Consider the following 19,828-nt stretch of genomic DNA (forward strand, 5'->3'; position numbering starts at 1 on the left):
CATATATGTCTCATTTGTTCACAAAAATATTTTATTTTTAATATTATTTTAACATTTTACATTTTTGCAATCTTTATGATTTTAAATAACTCATTTTTTATGCAAAATAATAAAATAAGGACCTTGATTCTGGTAGAAATAGACAATAGATAATGTCAACGTAATAATTCCATAACATTTTTGGTCGAATTTGATCAATTTTTGAAGTTCAAGGGTGAAAATAGAGTTAAAACAATATATTTTATAAAATTTAACAAGTGCAAAAATTCATTTTGCCTATATATTAACATATAATTGTACATGTTATCCCCAAACTGTTACTTTCATTATAATTTAAGCTTCAAATTTTAAAATATTTCTAGGTGAACTCTTAAATCATAAGTATTATTTTATTCTAATTCTTCCATTCATATGACATAATTCTATTGAAGTTTTTTTTATTAGTCTAGGGTAAGTACAAGGTAATACATGTTTAAAGATAAACTCTCAACCTTTCGACATTAATCGCTTACACCCCTGGTATCTATGGTGTTCGAACTCAGGTCTCATGAATAACAACAATTCATTTACCACATAGGTCACTTGGTTCGTGCAATTCTATTGAAGTTTTAAAATAAAAATTGGTCATCTGATATTATAAAAAAAATCACTTCATTTTTTGATATCTTTAACTCGTAATATTTTAAATCGTTTTTAAAACTAATTATTATAATCAATCGTAATTTTATGAGTAATTTTTACATCTTAGACATAAGGGTATCAAAAGAAGCAAGGAAAAAGGATTAGCAAGGCGGGGGGTAGCGACTGAGTGCACGCTCTAAACCTCAGCCTGGTACTATTGGCATAAAATCCTACAATAGTTTTGGTACAGAACGTGGGTAATATAATTGATCCACGTATGTGACGTAAATTATGGAAAGGGGAAAATGGATCATTTTTGGGGCAAACATAGCTAAGAAAAACAGGGAAAGAGCCTCATGTTTGATAAATGACTCACCTATCAAGAATTGCACTTCACGCGTCTCTCACTTTTCACCCAATTTTGCCCCCACACCTCCTCTGTTCGTGTACTTGTACCTCATAATGTCACTTATGTTAAATTTTTTTTTTTATAAATAATTATAATTATATGTATAAACGAATAAAGATTTATGTAATATACGTTATTAACTTTAAAAAACTCATATAAAATCTAATCTCTAAAAAAAATGATTGGAGTTTTTTTATATTGTTGATGGTTGTTTTAGGATTTACGTTTGAGGTTGTACTTTTCTCTCTTAATAATATTGTTTTGAAAATTTATATATCTATTTAAGAATGTAATGTATCTTATTATTAATATACTTAATATTTATTATTTTCAAGTTTAAATCCATGTGTCTTTATTTATAGAGGGTCATGATTAATGATACTTAATAAGTTGAGCAGCTTGTAGTCATTTGAATTTGACTCAGTTAAAATTTTTTTAACGTTTGAGCTGGGTTGACTCAACTCGAACTTAACTAGATATCTTAACAAGTCGAGTCAAACAAAATTCAACTTGACTTGATAAATTTTGCAAGCGGCTTATTTTTTTATAATTTTTAGTAGTTTGGTTATTGCAAGCAATAATAAAATGGAGTGAATAACTGTTGATTTTATTTTAGGATTGATAATGTATCGTTGAACTTCTTTTTTTAAATAATGTTTTTAATATGTTTGTGAATTGTTATTTTAGTTTCAATATGTTAGTTTAGTGTATTTGTGGAATGCCACTTTAAAGTTTATACATTGAAATTGTCTTATACACTCTTTTGATAATTTTCTTGGTTAAATTTGTTATTTTATGTTTATATTAAGCTCTATATAGTATTAGTAGATTTTATCTATGGTTAAACTATAAGGTAAATTTTTTAACGAGCTCAACGAGCATCGAGCTGAGTTGAGCAACAAAAATTTTTAACGACTAACAAGTCAAGTCGAGTAATAAAAATTTAAAGAGCACGAGTCAAACACTACCTAACTCGATATTAACTCACTCGATAAGCACCCCTAGTTATGATCCACTTACATAGTGTAAATTTTTTTATTTTATACAAAATTAGGATCATTAGATAAGCAAAAATGAATGATTGAGATTATCTCCTTATTTTTTTCAGTGAATATCTTATTATTTGTTACTATTAATCTCATTCGTCTATTTTCACTTATTTAACAGTTTAAAATTTATATAAAATTTAAAAAAATATAAGCGCAATCAGTTATATATATATATAAGAAATTAAAAAAAGAGGGGAAAATAATAAAATAAATAAGTAAATAAAAATGAAGTAAAAGAACCTAGATTCCAAATGAACAAATTTAAACTTGAAAATGATCTTTGTGATTCTTGAAGAATAAAGGGCAAAGGGATTGATTCAGAATGATCTCTTCTTCTTATTATATGATCGTGTAATTGAATCCGTAGATGTTTGGTAAAAAAATCTTATATATATATATATATATATATATATATATATATATATATATATATATATTTATATATATATAATTGATTGTGCTTATACATTTGGTCTTATGTAAACAAGAAAGTCAAGTCATTTGATATTAGATAAGTACTTTAAATTCAAATGTTGAGAATTACTTTTTATATAAATATATAGTTGTATTTATTCACAAAACAGTGAACTATTAAAAATATATAATCAATATTTATATAAGAAATAAATGTAATTACATAAGATAATGTTTTATTAAATATTAATATTTACTGTTTTGATATTATTTGTAGGTTTATCTTGTAATTTAAATTTTATTATTCATTTTATATTTTATAACAAACTTCAATCTCGTGTGTGGTCGTCATAAAATATTGTCGAATTCTCCTCCCTCCATATAAGGTATATAAATGAACTACATGTAATTTTAAGAATAATAGTAAGTTAAGTCTTCATGCTTAATTAACATACTAATTGTTTAATTTAACTTATAAAAATATATCTTATTTTTTAAATACATTTAATTAATATAAATTTTAAATTATATATAATTTAATCAGATATGAACAAACAATTTATCAAGCAGTCATGAATACTTACATTAAGCTTTGATTAATTTAATGTGAGCCTATCTTATTTTATATAATATATTTAGATTTTTAAAAAATTTATTATAATTTAAAATTTTAATAAGTTATTATATCCTCTGTCACTCCAAAAGATTCAACTTCAAAGTTACCCATGATATAATACGTTTTTCTACGATCTAATAATTAATAATTCATGTAATTTAATGAGGTCATGTATCGAGTCTTTTTAGATATTATCACGTGGATGAATGATCAAATGACTATCGAAAATTTAAAGTATATAATTGAGATTTTTTTTCATCTAGAGTCTGTACTTTTTTTATATCTACAATTCATTATTATTAAAAGGATGGACTATCAATCTTCAATAAAATCATTTGAATCTTTGTATAAAATGTTCTAAACTATCAAATCATTCATTATCTATCAATATCGATTATTTTTAAATATATTACATTCTTAGTTCAAATTATGTAATTACTATATATATTAATTTGTAATTATATTTATTTTGTATTAGTAAATCTTTTAAAAAGTAATTTTTTAATTTATTGTCATGCTTTGAATGGTGTTAAAATGCAAGAAATTGATCTCGTTGCTAACACGCAGGTCGATTAAAAGAAAATAATGAGAATGAATTAATTTAGGGTAAATTGCAAATTTTGCAATTGAACTTTCGTCCGATTTCTATTTTACTCACTGTACTTTAAAAAAATTCAATTTGCTCACTCAACTTTAAAAATTAATTTTTTTAGTCACTGTGCGGTTAAAAATCTGATGATGTTATGATTTGACATAAAAAATTGCTTTTTAATCGTTAAATACCACGGGTGTATTGACAGGTCATAAAAATTTAAAAAAAATGATTCAAAAAATGGGGTTACTATTATTTACCCAAGTCACTTTTACATTTACCCCTATAATAAGAATGTCTCCTAGTAGACCTCAAAAGAGCATAATGAAAAAGGCTGGTGAATAATTGGGGGTAACAAGAAAAATGACCAAAAAAGGAGTTACCATGAGATTCAAAAAATGTGGAAACACATACCACAACTAGAGATCATACAGGGGGACCAATTGGTGGCAACACACCTGTTGTACCAGCCAGCAACCCTGTAAGTTTTTAATAATTATTTCTATACATTTAATTAATTGGGTTGGAATAATCATTTAAATATGTACTGCATTAATTGTTTGTAAGTTATGAGACCAATAAGTCGAATCCATTAGGTCCAAGCCAGCAACAATAAGGGGGCCAAAACACACAAGACTCGATCAACATACTAAGATGGATTATGTCTTCTGCCACACAACCTCAAGTACAAGTGAATAAAATTGTCAAATTACCTGTAAGGTTTACATAAGTATTTATTATTTCTGTTTATGGTTTGTCATTTATGGTATTATAATGTATGCATTTTTTTTATTTGTAGATTAAGAGACCAATAAGATCCAATCTGAAAGGTCCAAGTCAACTTCATTAAGGGAGCCAGAACACACAAGGCTCGGGCATGACAATTAGATGGATGATGCCTTCTCAACAAAGCTCTACCATCCAACCTTAAACAGAAAATCCTACTTCAAAGAGGCCAAGATGGACATGAAGATGAACCAAGATTTTTTTTGAAACAACTTTTGTGATTTGTGATAACCAATTTGTCAAACAATTATCATTTGATGTAACTTTTTAGGATTTAGGGTAATGTACTGCTGGTGAATATAACTTTTTATATAAAAAAATGATTGGTCTTTTTGAGTTTTATTTCACAAAGTTATAGTAAGAATGTTACAAATTGCTGGTGAAGATTCCTTTTTGTACAAAATATGACTTGGATATGTATGAACAAATGCTCAAATTAATCAATACAAACAATAGTTTATTTTGTTCAATTATTATATATGATTTAAATTCATTTTATAAATATTTCACTTTGTTCTTGTATTTTAACTGTTTTACATCTTGTTCAATTGTTGTTTTCTGTTCAATTAATGTTCCATTTTTTGCTTTTGCTTGCGTATTTATGAAACTGTTTTGCATTTGTTCATTAGTTGTTACAAAATATGCTACACATTTCACACATTACTTTCATCTAAACTAGCCTTAACAATTCAAAGCACTTAACAATATATCATTCACATTTCAAAATCCTTAACAAAGCATCCTTAACATTTGAACACCCTCGACCATTTTCATCTTTTACTACCCAATTCACAAAACATCGTCAAACTGCCAATGTCCCTTAACCTAAGTTTGATACCCTTAACAAAATATCCTTAACTTAAACATCATCAAATCATCTTTAACATTTCAAAACCCATAACAAAATTGTAGACACCCATTTTCGTCTCATTTTTTTTTATTTTTTTATTTTTTATATATACATACATATATATAATATATATATAGTTTTGAAGACATATTTGAAACATTTATATATTATATAGTTTTTAAAACACTTTGAAAATAAATATAATATATAGTTTTTAAAACGTTTTTGAAAATATATATTATATGGTTTTCAAAACATTTTGAAAATAAATATAATTTTTAAAAAGAAACATTTTGAAAACATATATATATATTATATAGTTTTGAAATCATTTTGAAAACTTATAATATATAATTTTAAAAAAAAAACATTTTCGAAAACTATATAATTTTGAAAACGTTTTTTAAAATACTTTTGAAAATATATATTATATAGTTTTTAGAAAATATTTTATTATTATTATCGTTTTTATTTATTTTTTATTTATTTTTATTATTTTTATTTTAATTGTCTAGGTCTATTTTGGGGTCCAAGTGAGCTAAGTTGGGCCTGACCCAGCCCAGAGCTCAGATTAGGGTTCCAACGTATGTTCAAACAGGCGCCGCGTAAGCCAAGGAGGTCAAGGGTCAATCACACCGGCCGCCGAGATTTCCGGCCGAGGAGATCGGGACTGACCCATCCCGAAATCCCCGGCCAACTAACCACGAGCACGTTACCGTTATCATCGGAGCAGACCCCCGGTGGGGTGGGTATAAATATCCCACCACGGCCATCAGGGAGGGGGGACAGACACACACATCAAAAAGAACCGTAAACCCAGAAGCCTAGAAACGAAGAACCATTGAAGACAGTACACCAAACATCAACCGTTTCCAATCGAGACCAAACAGGGGCCATCATCACCGAAAATAGAGAACAGTACACAGAGAGGCATCAACGAAATCGATCAATCACAAAACCACAACAGTCAAAACACGACCAAAGAACCAACATCAACATTCATGAACCACAAATAGAGCCACTCGAAAACACAACACAACCCACAAAAAACCCACACAAGCCGAAACTAAACATATCACAAAAAAAACAAGATACAAAGCAAACCATTCGCACAAGAGGAAAGGCTCCGGTTGTGGTGCTCGTCGGAAAAGGAGGAGTCACCGGAAATCCGAACGGTTTAAGGGTAAAAACCGAAATTTCTTTTTTAGATTTGCACCGAATAAGACGTTTTTAGGGGGTTTTGGGTTCGGATTTCACCTTGCGAGGTTGAGAGGAACCGGGGACGCGTGTTTGATTTTTCCGGCGGCCGCGAATGGCGGCCGGCGGGGGCTATAGATGGTGGCCGACCTCCCATCGGTGGGAAGGCTAGAGAGAGATGAGAGAATAAAAGTCTCTCTGTGGTAGAGAGAGGAACGAAAGTGTAAAATGAGAGAGATTTGATTTTTTTTCATCTCATGTGGAACTTATATAACCCCATGAAACGACGTAGTTTCGATGGGGGGTGCCTCGTAATTTTGCTCAGGGGTTTATCGCATCACGGGTCCTTCGTCCCTTGTAATGTTGCTTTCCGGTCATAGATTAAACTTTTGATTTATTTTATTTTGAACATTAAATTTCCAGTATTTATATTTTAGCCCTGATTTTTTCTGTATTGCATATTTTTGTGTTAATATTCGAATTTGACTTTTATATTCGCATATCTTCGATTCTGGTCACTAATTTGGCATGTATGTTTAGGGTTAACTATTTTTTAGTCCTTCATGTTCTTACACATTTTATTTTACCATATTTTCCTTGTCTTTTTTTCTATTTATTTTTTTAAACACATTTCATTTTTTATTATTATTTTTTATTTTTTATTATTATTTATTATTATTATTGTTATTTTCTCCTTTTGATTTGTTTTTTTCCCTTTTATTTCTGATTTATTTAAGTAGTTTTTTTTATTTAACATTTTCGACCTATTTTTTTAGAAATTCCAGCCAATCAAAGGTAAGCAATTCGAATCGAGTTTTTTAAAAAAAATTTCAATTTAAATTTTTAATTTTCGCATATAAAGACAATCAATAAATTAATTGGTACCGAAAGGGCGGTTCAAGGGTGCTAATCCTTCCTTGACCGTAATCGACTCCCGAGCCCAACATATGTCTGGTGAAACGCAGATCAGGTAAGATGGTGTCTGGCCCACCTAAATTCGTTTTAAAGTGGTCGGTGGTGACTCCAACCCAATTCATTTAATTCACGTCGAAGCCCAATTCCAGGGCCCAACCGAAAGACGGTTGCGACAGCTTGGCGACTCCGCTGGGGACAGGTAAGTGAGTCAGGCCGAAATTAATTTCTGGTTGTCTTTTTAGCGAAAATTACAAGTTTAAATTTTAATTTATTTATTCGATTCTTATTATTTATCTTTGATTATTTTTTTCAAATAAATAGTTGTACTAACTTTTTTTAATGATTTCAGATTTTTCAAAATTGTCATCTCTAGCTCTATACCCGAGCTCTGAACCCTTTTATATGGGGGTGAAAGCGACGCCTTCGTGTGAATTTATTCACCGTATGGGCCTAGCAAGTAACCTTCGGGATTCATATACCTTATGTCTTCGTGTGAATTTATTCTCCGTATGGGCATAAGGGAATGTGTCCTCTCGAGTTTAACTTAGTCCACGCAAGCCTGTAATAGGCTTAGGACTAAGGGTCTGGCAAGCCCAAGGGGGCACCGACAAGGGGAACTCGAGTACCTTTTTAGAACCTAAACCGGGAGAGTGCAGGGAATTAAAGCCCACCCCAAAACCTCATTCCAAACCTTAGGCTATTTTATTTCCTACTTTATTTTCTGCTCAAAAGCATGCGAACTAGACAAATATACGGTTAGGATTTGTTTGAAATTAGCATGCGGGATAGAGATCATGTCCGGGTAGGAATTAAAGCATGTGGGGTAGATATCATGTGGGGTAGGATTTTTCATTTTTTTTATTGTTTTGATTTACCTCACTAACCCTTTTATTTTTTGTTCTATTTTATTTTGTGTTCATCGTTTGCATCATTTAAAACGATGTGTTGATCCACCAAAAATGTGTTTATTAAACACGAATAATCTGCATTAATGGACGAATGGGTTATAATACAAAGAGATAAAAAACAAAAAACTCAGAAGTCCAACCGTGGTCAAAGAATACTCAAAGGCAAAGTTATAGGGGCAATACGAGGAAAAGGTCACTGACCCGGTCGATCCTTTCGAAAACTACAAGAACAAGATGGTAAAACACTAGCTGAGCTGGATGCCATTACTGACGAATTCAAGAAGCAAGCTTCGGATAGTTTCTCTCGATGGAAGGCTCCAATGACACTTTCGTTAGAAACAAGCTCGGTAGAAAGTGAAAGTCGGAGATGCAGTCCTTCGAGATCTTTTTTTTTGGGGCAAGCATCTCATTATTTGTACATTTTAGCCAAAGGAGCCGGAATGGTGCGACAGGATATTCAACTAAGTGAAAAAGACGAATTAACTTGTCAGAAGCTGTATAAGATTTGTACCATCAAAAAGAGTTTTTTGTCTCTTCAGACGTAACACTTTTGTCACCAATAAGGGTTATTCAGAATAACAGGCACATTTTTTGGATCAATGCCTCGGACATTTCATGCATCACATATTTAGACATTTTTCATTTCTTATTTTCTTTGCATTTTGTTATTTTCTTTGCATTCACATTAACTAATATATACATGTCTCATCAAAAAGAGTAAATACTGGATACACCACCTCAAGTATTGGACACACCCCTTCCACATAACACTCGTTTGAAGAAGAAGAGGATGGAAGCCAGAATTACACAAATCGAGGAGAATATGTTAAAACTACAAAGGGAGCTAGAAGACAAAATAAACCAGAACAGTCGAAATACTCTGGAAACAATCACAAAGAACCAAGAGTCCTTGGTTGATCAGATCGTTGCCAAGTTAGTTGGCCTACGACAGACCAGTACGCCCGGGGCAGGTTCACCGGAAGGGGTAACTATACAACCTACCCCGCAAGTGGTTATCTCGCCTGAAATCCTACCAGAACTTCGAGGGGACTCATCTGCTGCAAAATCAAAGCCCTTGTCCTCTGTATTTAACCCTAGGAACAATCCGGGTTATTACCATATACCGGATTTGGACGAAGAGGAAAAAGCGAGGAAGATGGAGGAAAAAATCAAACAATTGGAGAACCAAATGAATATAGTCAAAGGAGACCGTGACTACCATGAAATCGATGCAACGGAACTTAGTCTAGTCCCGGACTTGGTTCTTCCCCCGAAATTTAAGTCCCCGGAGTTCGAGAAGTTTGACGGGAATAGTTGCCCATCCGCTCACATCACCATGTTCTGCCGAAAGATGACAGGATATGGAGGAAACGACCAACTCTTGATCCACTGCTTTCAGGATAGTTTGTCGGGATCAGCCATTCGGTGGTACAACCAGCTAAGCCGATCAAATATCAAGACCTGGAAGGACCTGGCCAAGTCATTTCTGGAACAATACAAGCATAACAATGACATAAGGCCAGATCGAGTTATGCTACAAAACATGGAAAAGAAGCATAACGAGAGTTTCAGGCAGTACGCACAAAAAATGGAGGGACGTGGCTGTGCAAGTTCATCCACCGTTAGATGAAAAAGAAACCCGGAAACTTTTCGTACAGACTCTGAAAGCTCCATACTTCGGGCATCTGGTGGCGATCACATCAGGAAGCTTTTCAGACTTGGTTATGGCCGGAGAAATGATTGAGTCGGCCATAAAGCAAGGCAAGATTAAGGATGGGGAAGCCAGTAAGAAGCCTCCTATGAGGGAGAAGGATGGAGAGGTTAACAACATCAAACACTCCAGCAAAGGTGTTACAATCTCCAACCCAAAATCAACTGCGGCTGTACCGTTAGGTACTTCTAAACAAGAGTCCAGGAGGGAAAGGGAACATTTCGACCCTATTCCCATGACCTACAAAGAGCTTTACCAGCAACTTCTTGACACCCATGTGGTGTCACCATATCCAGTAGAACCCATGAAGCCCCCATACCCCAAGTGGTATGACGAGAATGCGTATTGTGAATATCACGGCGGAGTCCCAGGGCACACAATTGAGAACTGTTACGCATTTAAGAGGGTCGTACAAAAGATGCGTAACCAGAACTGGATCGACTTCAACAACTTGGGGGCATCCAAGTGAGGAATATGATTTCATCATTTGAGGCATTCTGTTTGACTTTGTTTTTCTTCCATTTTTTTTTCTCTCTCAAAGTTTTTGTAAGAACATTTTAATCAAATTTATGTTACTTTAAAAGATGTTAAGCAATGGATCATATTTGCAAATTTGTAATTCTTTGCATATCATTTGAATTAAGAAACTCTGTAAACGATTCAAAGTTATGAATCTTTGACGAAGTAACATGATTTAATAACAAGGACTTTGACCTTATCCAGAATATACCCTCAAACACCATACCCCGCTCTTGTAATTAACCAATATACCCTTTTCCTTTCATAAGGTGCGGACAACATGGGGCATCATTTGCATATGACAATTACTATGTTTTTTATTTAAGACGTTCAATGACGATGATGATCTTTACAAATGAAAGAGTCGAGTAAGTGAATCCAGTTTAGGTCAGTTGCTTGAAAATTGAACTCTAAATATGAGATTCCTTGACTTTCAAAAACACCTAGGCTATAACAGGTTCTTCTTGACAATCTTAAGAAATTAAATCCGTAAAAACTGAGCTATTCCGCTAAGGCAATTGGTTATAGAGGAAACTTGAAGGCCCTGGCCTTATGAGTAGATTACGTTCAAACCATGACATTGCTCGAAAACTTGGCGATTCGGTGTTTGCTCCACTGCTTTTGTCAGGCTGAAGACTTTGTGATGAGACGAACCCTTCAGTTAAACCTGATAAAAGTGATTATAATACTAAGCTGTCCCTCTAAAGCAATTGGTTGAACGCCCCGGCTTTATGGATTTTGCTAGCCAGACAATGGCAAAGTAAATGAAATTTATCTAAAAAAATTTCGGTAATGTTGGACTAAGGGAGTTAAGGAACACCTGTTATAGTTGACTACACACAAGCACTCAAGAATTTCATTTTTAGACCGATATTTTTTGCACTGCCTTTGTTGGAAGAGCCTACAAAGCTTGAACAAATGAAAGATTTCAGAGGACTGAGATAAAAGGTCTAGTAATTGATCATGCTAGTTGCGTCATTTTGTCCGCACCCAATTAAAGTGCCAAAGCATGTTGCGATATTTAAAAAATGACATTTTTACCAAAAAACCTTAGAAAGGAGGCCAACCTAAAGCCGACTCGTCCCTTTGAACATTTGTCAAAGATTTGTAACTCTGAAAGCATTAAAAGAGCTCTTGATTCCTTTGATATTTTTTGAACTCACATTTACAATTTGATTCAATTGTGAACAATACTTTACAACATTTTTATCATTTCTCTCTCCTGAAACAAGAAAAAGGAGAAAAACATTTTCAAACAGAACAGTCTCAGATTTGAAATATAAAGCCAAAGCCCGAGAAGCAAAGGGGGCACGATCGATTCCAAGGACCTAATTGGCAGGCAAAATACGGGACTCCAGTCTAAGAGATAAAGCATAATTCATTCATGTGGCATGCATCTTAGACATAATTAGGTGCATCACATTCATCATTTTAGCATACATTTTTTACAGCCCTTTGAGTCAGGTTTCAATTCTATTTCAAGATATACTCGACTTGCAAGCACCTTTAAAGAACGATGGTGTAACTCAGCAGCAAGAAACTACACCTCAACCGACTTTACATATATACGGATCTCAGAACCAATTTCAGATGGGTTCGAGAACCAGTTCAGATCAAATCTAGTTCGGTTCAAACCCACCAGGAGCAACATGTTAACACTTCCAAGCCAGATTTCAATTCCACGACGGAAGATATCCGGCTGTCAGAATTTATCAGTAGGTTTTCCCAGACCAGCTTAGGGGAACCACCGGAAGAATCATGACCGTTTTCGACCCGTAAAGGGAAGCCATTTTTAAACAAACTATTTGCAGCTTAGCTCAAGGCCAGAAGGGCTACCTGCCACCAAGACCTTCGAGTTCGACTACGCTCAGCTCCAAGGCACATCATTTGCAGAATAGCTTAAAGTCGAGAAGGGTTATCTGCCAAAGACCCTTAAGTTCGATTACACTCAGCTTCAAGGGCATAACCTTTACAGCATAACTCAAGGCTAGAAGGGTTATCTGTTAGCAAAGACCTTTGAGTTCGACTACGCTCAGCTCCAAGGCACATCATTTGCAGAATAGCTTAAAGTCGAGAAGGGCTATCTGCCAAAGACCCTTAAGTTCGATTACACTCAACTTCAAGGGCATAACCTTTACAGCATAACTCAAGGCTAGAAGGGTTATCTGTTAGCAAAGACCTTTGAGTTCGACTACGCTCAGCTCCAAGGCACATCATTTGCAGAATAGCTTAAAGTCGAGAAGGGCTATCTGCCAAAGACCCTTAAGTTCGATTACACTCAGCTTCAAGGGCATAACCTTTACAGCATAACTCAAGGCTAGAAGGGTTATCTGTTAGCAAAGACCTTTGAGTTCGCTACGCTCAGCTCCAAGGCACATCATTTGCAGAATAGCTTAAAGTCGAGAAGGGCTATCTGCCAAAGACCCTTAAGTTCGATTACACTCAGCTTCAAGGGCATAACCTTTACAGCATAACTCAAGGCTAGAAGGGTTATCTGTTAGCAAAGACCTTTGAGTTCGACTACGCTCAGCTCCAAGGCACATCATTTGCAGAATAACTTAAGTCAAGAAGGGCTATCTGCCAAAGACCCCCGAGTTCGATTACACTCAGCTTCGAGGGCACATCATTTACAGCATAACTCAAGGCCAGAAGGGTTATCTGTGACCAAAAGACCTTTGAGATCGACTCCGCTCAGCTCCAAGGCACATCATTTGCAGCATAGCTTAAGTCAAGAAGGGTTATCTGCTAAAGACCTTTGAGTTCGATTATATCAACTTAGAGGCAAATCAAGCTTACAGAATAGCTCAAGGCAAGAAGGGTTATCTGTCAAAGACCTTGTGAGTTCGGTTTCATTCAGCTCGAGGGCCTATCAACCACATGGTGGAGTCAAAGAATTATTTTTTTTTCCCTGTCGAATTTTTGAACCAAGATCTTTAAATCGAGAAGAAGACCGAAGTTGACTACAATTTGGCAACGAGAAGCCACGTTCTGATTCAAATTCCGAACTACTATATCATTTCGAGATGGACTCGACTTCGCTACGAATGAGCCATTCATAACCCCATCCGACAGGGAGTTATTCTATTCAATCTTCAACTCCACCGGACGAAAATTTGTGTTTTTTCATTTCTTTGTCCTATTTTTCGTTCCACGAATTCGTTCCACGAAAAAGGACAAAGAGGGGCAGCTGTAGACACCCATTTTCGTCTCATTTTTTTTATTTTTTTATTTTTTATATATACATACATATATATAATATATATATAGTTTTGAAGACATATTTGAAACATTTATATATTATATAGTTTTTAAAACACTTTGAAAATAAATATATAGTTTTTAAAACGTTTTTGAAAATATATTATATGGTTTTCAAACATTTTGAAAATAAATATAATTTTTAAAAAAAACATTTTGAAAACATATATATATTATATAGTTTTGAAATCATTTTGAAAACTTATAATATATAATTTAAAAAAAAACATTTTCGAAAACTATATAATTTTGAAAACGTTTTTTAAAATACTTTTGAAAATATATATTATATAGTTTTTAGAAAATATTTTATTATTATTATCGTTTTTATTTATTTTTTATTTATTTTTATTAATTTTATTTTAATTGTCTAGGTCTATTTTGGGTCCAAGTGAGCTAAGTTGGGCCTGACCCAGCCCAGAGCTCAGATTAGGGTTCCAACGTATGTTCAAACAGGCGCCGCGTAAGCCAAGGAGGTCAAGGGTCAGTCACACCGGCCGCCGAGATTTCCGGCCGAGGAGATCGGGACTGACCCATCCCGAAATCCCCGGCCAACTAACCACGAGCACGTTACCGTTATCATCGGAGCAGACCCCCGGTGGGGTGGGTATAAATCCCACCACGGCCATCAGGGAGGGGGGACAGACACACATCAAAAGAACCGTAAACCCAGAAGCCTAGAAACGAAGAACCATTGAAGACAGTACACCAAACATCAACCGTTTCCAATCGAGACCAAACAGGGGCCATCATCACCGAAAATAGAGAATACACAGAGAGGCATCAACGAAATCGATCAATCACAAAACCACAACAGTCAAAACACGACCAAAGAACCAACATCAACATTCATGAACCACAAATAGAGCCACTCGAAAACACAACACAACCCACAAAAAAACCCACACAAGCCGAAACTAAACATATCACAAAAAAAAACAAGATACAAAGCAAACCATTCGCACAAGAGGAAAGGCTCCGGTCGTGGTGCTCGTCGGAAGAGGAGGAGTCACCGGAAATCCGAACGGTTTAAGGGTAAAAACCGAAATTTCTTTTTTAGATTTGCACCGAATAAGACGTTTTTAGGGGGTTTTGGGTTCGAATTTCACCTTGCGAGGTTGAGAGGAACCGGGGACGCGTGTTTGATTTTTCCGACGGCCGCGAATGGCGGCCGGCGGGGGCTATAGATGGTGGCCGACCTCCCATCGGTAGGAAGGCTAGAGAGAGATGAGAGAATAAAAGTCTCTCTGTGGTAGAGAGAGGAACGAAAGTGTAAAATGAGAGAGATTTGATTTTTTTTCATCTCATGTGGAACTTATATAACCCCATGAAACGACGTAGTTTCGATGGGGGGGTGCCTCGTAATTTTGCTCAGGGGTTTATCGCATCACGGGTCCTTCGTCCCTTGTAATGTTGCTTTCTGGTCATAGATTAAACTTTTGATTTATTTTATTTTGAACATTAAATTTCCAGTATTTATATTTTAGCCCTGATTTTTTCTGTATTGCATATTTTTGTGTTAATATTCGAATTTGACTTTTATATTCGCATTTTTTTTTTTTTTTTTTTTTTTCTTTTTTTTTTTTTTTTTTTTTTTTTTTTTTTTTTTTTTTTTTTTTTTTTTTTTTTTTTTTTTTTTTTTTTTTTTTTTTTCCCTTTTTTTTTTTTCTGATTTATTTAAGTAGTTTTTTTATTTAACATTTTCGACCTATTTTTTTAGAAATTCCAGCCAATCAAAGGTAAGCAATTCGAATCGAGTTTTTTTAAAAAAATTTCAATTTAAATTTTTAATTTTCGCATATAAAGACAATCAATAAATTAATTGGTACCGAAAGGGCGGTTCAATGGTGCTAATCCTTCCTTGACCGTAATCGACTCCCGAGCCCAACATATGTCTGGTGAAACGCAGATCAGGTAAGATGGTGTCTGGCCCACCTAAATTCGTTTTAAAGTGGTCGGTGGCGACTCCAACCCAATTCATTTAATTCACGTCGAAGCCCAATTCCAGGGCCCAACCGAAAGACGGTTGCGACAAAAATGTCAATCACCTTGACAAAATATAGGTGAGAAAAACAATAAAAATCATAGGAAAAACCTAAATAAGTCTCTCATTTTTTTCTTTCCTGTTCAACTGCTCGAATTCTTATTAAAAGACCAAGCACAATGATCTTCGCACGAGAGTCATTGGTGGCTCATACCATTGAAAAAAATTGCACGATCTACATCATCTATTGTCATAGTTACTGCAGTCGAAAAATCGCCTTCCATGATTGTCATACGACCATGCCATCTTCAACGCTGTCGGAATTTCACACCTGTATATCGGAATGGACTTTGACTCACCCATTGATTCCATCTTCTTCTTCACCCAATTTTCCCCTTTTCACGATGGTTTTTTAAGGTTAGGGATTTTGTTTCTAAGGTTTAAATGGAACCAAAGTATAATTAAAAATTATTTCTATTTTAATATAATTTTTATTGTGGAAATCCACTGTAGTATATTAACAATTAAAATATTCCACGTCAACACGGCGTCAGACTTTTAGCAGCACAGTGACTAAAAATTCAATATTTAAAGTTTAGTGAGCAAATTAAAAAATTTTAAAGTATATTGAGTAAAATAGGAATATGATAAAATTTCAGTTATGAAAATTTTAATTTACTCATTAATTAATTTTTTATTATTTGTTTTGTGGAGGGGGGAGACGAAATAATGCATGGGGATTGGGGAGCAGGAATCAAGTGCGGGAGGGAGTGGCTCGAGATTTAGTGTAATAAGGGCCGATGAATGCGGGATTAAGTAGGTACAGCCCACACGTTGGATTATTTTCCCTTTTTAAGTGTCTATCGGTTGGCTTACATTTAAATCTGAGTGGGTCCAGCTCATACCACCCAAATCCTTTTGTCTTGTTCCACTTGGCCTCATATTATAGCAGTAGATCAGGCTTCTCCCTTTTGGAATTTCTGTATATTATTATTATTAAATAAAACGATTTTCCTTTATTTAACACTATTTAGAAAATTAACCCACGAGAAAGCAACGCTACTGATGACCTGTTTGAAATTTCCAAATAATGGGCCTCTCTATCTTACCATCATCCCTTAGAGGCTGAGACCCATCTATTTAAGTGCCCCCTCATTCCCTTCCCTCTCCCTTAAATCTATCAAGCCTTACTTTACCTTTCCTTGAAAAGAGAGAGAGAGAGAGGGTTATTAGAGTCGTGGGATTTAACCCAAAGTAGTTGAAGGAAAAGGAAATGAATAGTTTGAGTGCAGTATGCATTATTGTGGGTTTAATATCCTTAATTTGGATGGGTGAAGCAAGAATTCCAGGAGTTTACTCCGGTGGTGCATGGCAAAATGCCCACGCAACCTTCTATGGCGGCTCCGATGCATCTGGCACCATGGGTATCTTCTTCCTTCAACTTCTGTCTTTTGTCCGTGGCTTTTAAATGGCGCGAATTGAGCTACATTATTACCTTAATCTCTCCACTTATTATTATTGTTATTTTGGTTCTAATAATGGTTTGCAGGAGGAGCTTGTGGCTATGGAAACTTGTACAGCCAAGGTTACGGAGTTAACACGGCGGCGTTGAGCACAGCTTTGTTCAACAATGGGTTAAGCTGCGGCGCTTGCTTTGAGATAAAATGTGCAACTGATCCAAAATGGTGTCATTCAGGAAGCCCTTCCATCCTCATCACAGCAACCAACTTTTGCCCGCCAAATTACGCTCTCCCCAACGACAATGGCGGCTGGTGCAACCCTCCTCGCCCTCATTTTGACCTCGCCATGCCCATGTTCCTTAAGATTGCTGAGTACCGTGCCGGGATTGTCCCCATTTCTTACCGCCGGTATATCCTTCGTTTCCGTTTAACTCTGTTTCGTTTCCCCTTAAAGCCCACTACATTTGCTACTAAATAATTTAATGTTTACTGCATTTAAAAAAAAAAAATCAACATACGTAGATTAATTATTAATAATGCATAAAGTCCTTGTTATTAGTTTTTTTTCTCTCCCTTTTACCATGTAATCAGACAGACAGTAAAGTTCCCAAGCTCCTGTCTTGTTGAGTAAATGTCTGTTCCACACATACAATCATGCTCCGCGCTTTATGCTAAACGCACTCCTTTTTTCATTTAATAAATTACGTAGGGTGCCATGCCGGAAGAGGGGAGGAATCCGGTTCACGATTAACGGTTTCCGTTACTTCAACTTGGTTTTGATCTCCAACGTGGCCGGTGCAGGGGATATCGTGAAGGTTAGCGTGAAAGGATCTAGGACAGGTTGGATGAGCATGAGCCGAAACTGGGGTCAAAACTGGCAATCAAACGCTGTTCTGGTTGGTCAGTCACTCTCGTTCAGAGTCACAGGCAGTGACAGGCGCACTTCCACCTCTTGGAACACCGTCCCCGCCCATTGGCAGTTTGGTCAAACATTCACCGGCAAGAATTTCAGAGTTTGATTTATATTTTCCTCTCTGATGATTCTGAGGAAGGACCAATTTGCAAAAGCAAAAGAAGTTATTTACCCCAAAGTCAGCAGTAAAATTGAAAAAAAAATAGAATGTTTCCAGCTATTATCCATCCCCATTTTTACCCTTTATGTGGTTCCCATTTTTAAGTTTTAGCCATTATGGTCCCTCTTTTACTGGTAAAGAGAAAAGGGGCAAATATGTAAGCGACAAAGACTGACGCGGCTGCACAGTAATGTAGCCCGCGGTAAAAAAAATAGTTTAAGTAGGCTAATTAATATAATTATATATAGTATTTGTGAAGTCTATTGTAGTAACTTTATATGGTTGAGTTGAAATATATATTATATATATTTGGTTTGTTCCCTTGCTTGTTTCAATTAATAAATTAAACGTAATTGTGCACTTAAATACTATATATTTGTATACGTTATTCAATATGGGCACGATATGTTTTGAGGGCCTTATCTAAAATGAAGCTTCCCTTACCTATTTGAAGAGTGTTGAAGCAAAGCAACGGAACAAATAGTATCGTACGATCATAAAGTATTTAGTGGGACATTACCTGTGGATACCCTGTTCTCGCCACTCTGTGGGGAAATTTCCTGTTAGTATGTAAAAGCAATTAACGAATTATATCATTACTCGTTCCTTTTTTTATGCAAAAAGGGTTCTTTCAGTACATATTACTGTGTTATTGTTATTAAATTAAGGGGAAACAGTAAGTAAATAAATAAATACAATGACTCTATTTCCATGTTATCTTGAAGTTAATTATGAACATTGCAAATTTAAGGTTATAATCCTAACCGTAAACATAAATCAAATGTTGTGGGAAATAGTAATTTTTTCTCTATCTCTGTCTCTTCTATTGTATGGTTCAGTATCTTAGGCACTATCTGTCTTTCTCTAGTAAACAAAAAATAATAATAAACAATTAATATAAAGAAATTCAAATTTTAATATGGACACTAACCCACCTTAAACTCTACCTACATCCGAGATTGTTAATATTACGTTACGATTTGAAACTGTATTATAAATAATATAACAAAGTCCACTCTCCTTCACTGGGTTAGGAGGAGGTTGATCTTTCTCCACTTTCCCATTCTCTGTTTGTTGGCTTTTGAGAGGAAATATCTTTGGATTCTTTTTTTATATATATAACAAAAATAAGAGGGTGATAAAATAATAAAGAAGGCGGCTTTGGATTCCTTGGTTCTAACCTTCTTTATACTGTTTTAGAGTGGTTGTGGGTCTGGCTGGCTGAAAATTTCACATTAATCATTCTCCCTCCAATAATTTGTGCTGTTTATAACGATATATGGTAACATGATTATTGAATCAAGGATAAAAAAACCCTTTTTCACTTAACAACTCCTTAGGTTTAGAGAAACTAAATCATTAATTTGAGAAGGATTTAGAATTTAATGTATATAATTCGATCAAAATCAAGTTAATATTTTATAAGATACTATGCAACATGACTAAATCAGTACGCCCTACCGTTT

The 19,828-nt window shown here is 34.7% G+C and overlaps 1 protein-coding gene across 1 annotated transcript; it reads left to right on the top strand.

Moving 5' to 3' along the window:
- The first annotated feature begins 17,007 nt into the window (after nucleotides 1–17,007).
- LOC120193963 (expansin-A4-like) lies at nucleotides 17,008–18,355 on the top strand. Its single transcript, XM_039196374.1, has 3 exons — nucleotides 17,008–17,253; nucleotides 17,379–17,697; nucleotides 17,999–18,355. The coding sequence occupies exons 1-3, from the start codon at nucleotides 17,103–17,105 to the stop codon at nucleotides 18,306–18,308; spliced, it is 780 nt and encodes a 259-aa protein (XP_039052305.1). The 5' UTR covers nucleotides 17,008–17,102; the 3' UTR covers nucleotides 18,309–18,355.
- Nucleotides 18,356–19,828: the final 1,473 nt, after the last annotated feature.

The sequence above is a fragment of the Hibiscus syriacus genome, unplaced genomic scaffold, assembly GCF_006381635.1.
Source record: "Hibiscus syriacus cultivar Baekdansim isolate YM2019G1 unplaced genomic scaffold, ASM638163v2 tig00116997_pilon, whole genome shotgun sequence".
Lineage (NCBI taxonomy): Eukaryota > Viridiplantae > Streptophyta > Magnoliopsida > Malvales > Malvaceae > Hibiscus > Hibiscus syriacus.

Excerpts from the sequence above, each read along its gene's own strand:
- LOC120193963 (XM_039196374.1), top strand. The coding sequence starts at position 17,103 with ATGAATAGTTTGAGTGCAGTATGCATTATTGTGGGTTTAATATCCTTA. Across the intron at positions 17,254-17,378 it reads CGATGCATCTGGCACCATGG|GAGGAGCTTGTGGCTATGGA; the intron begins GTATCTTCTTCC and ends AATGGTTTGCAG. Across the intron at positions 17,698-17,998 it reads GTCCCCATTTCTTACCGCCG|GGTGCCATGCCGGAAGAGGG; the intron begins GTATATCCTTCG and ends TAAATTACGTAG.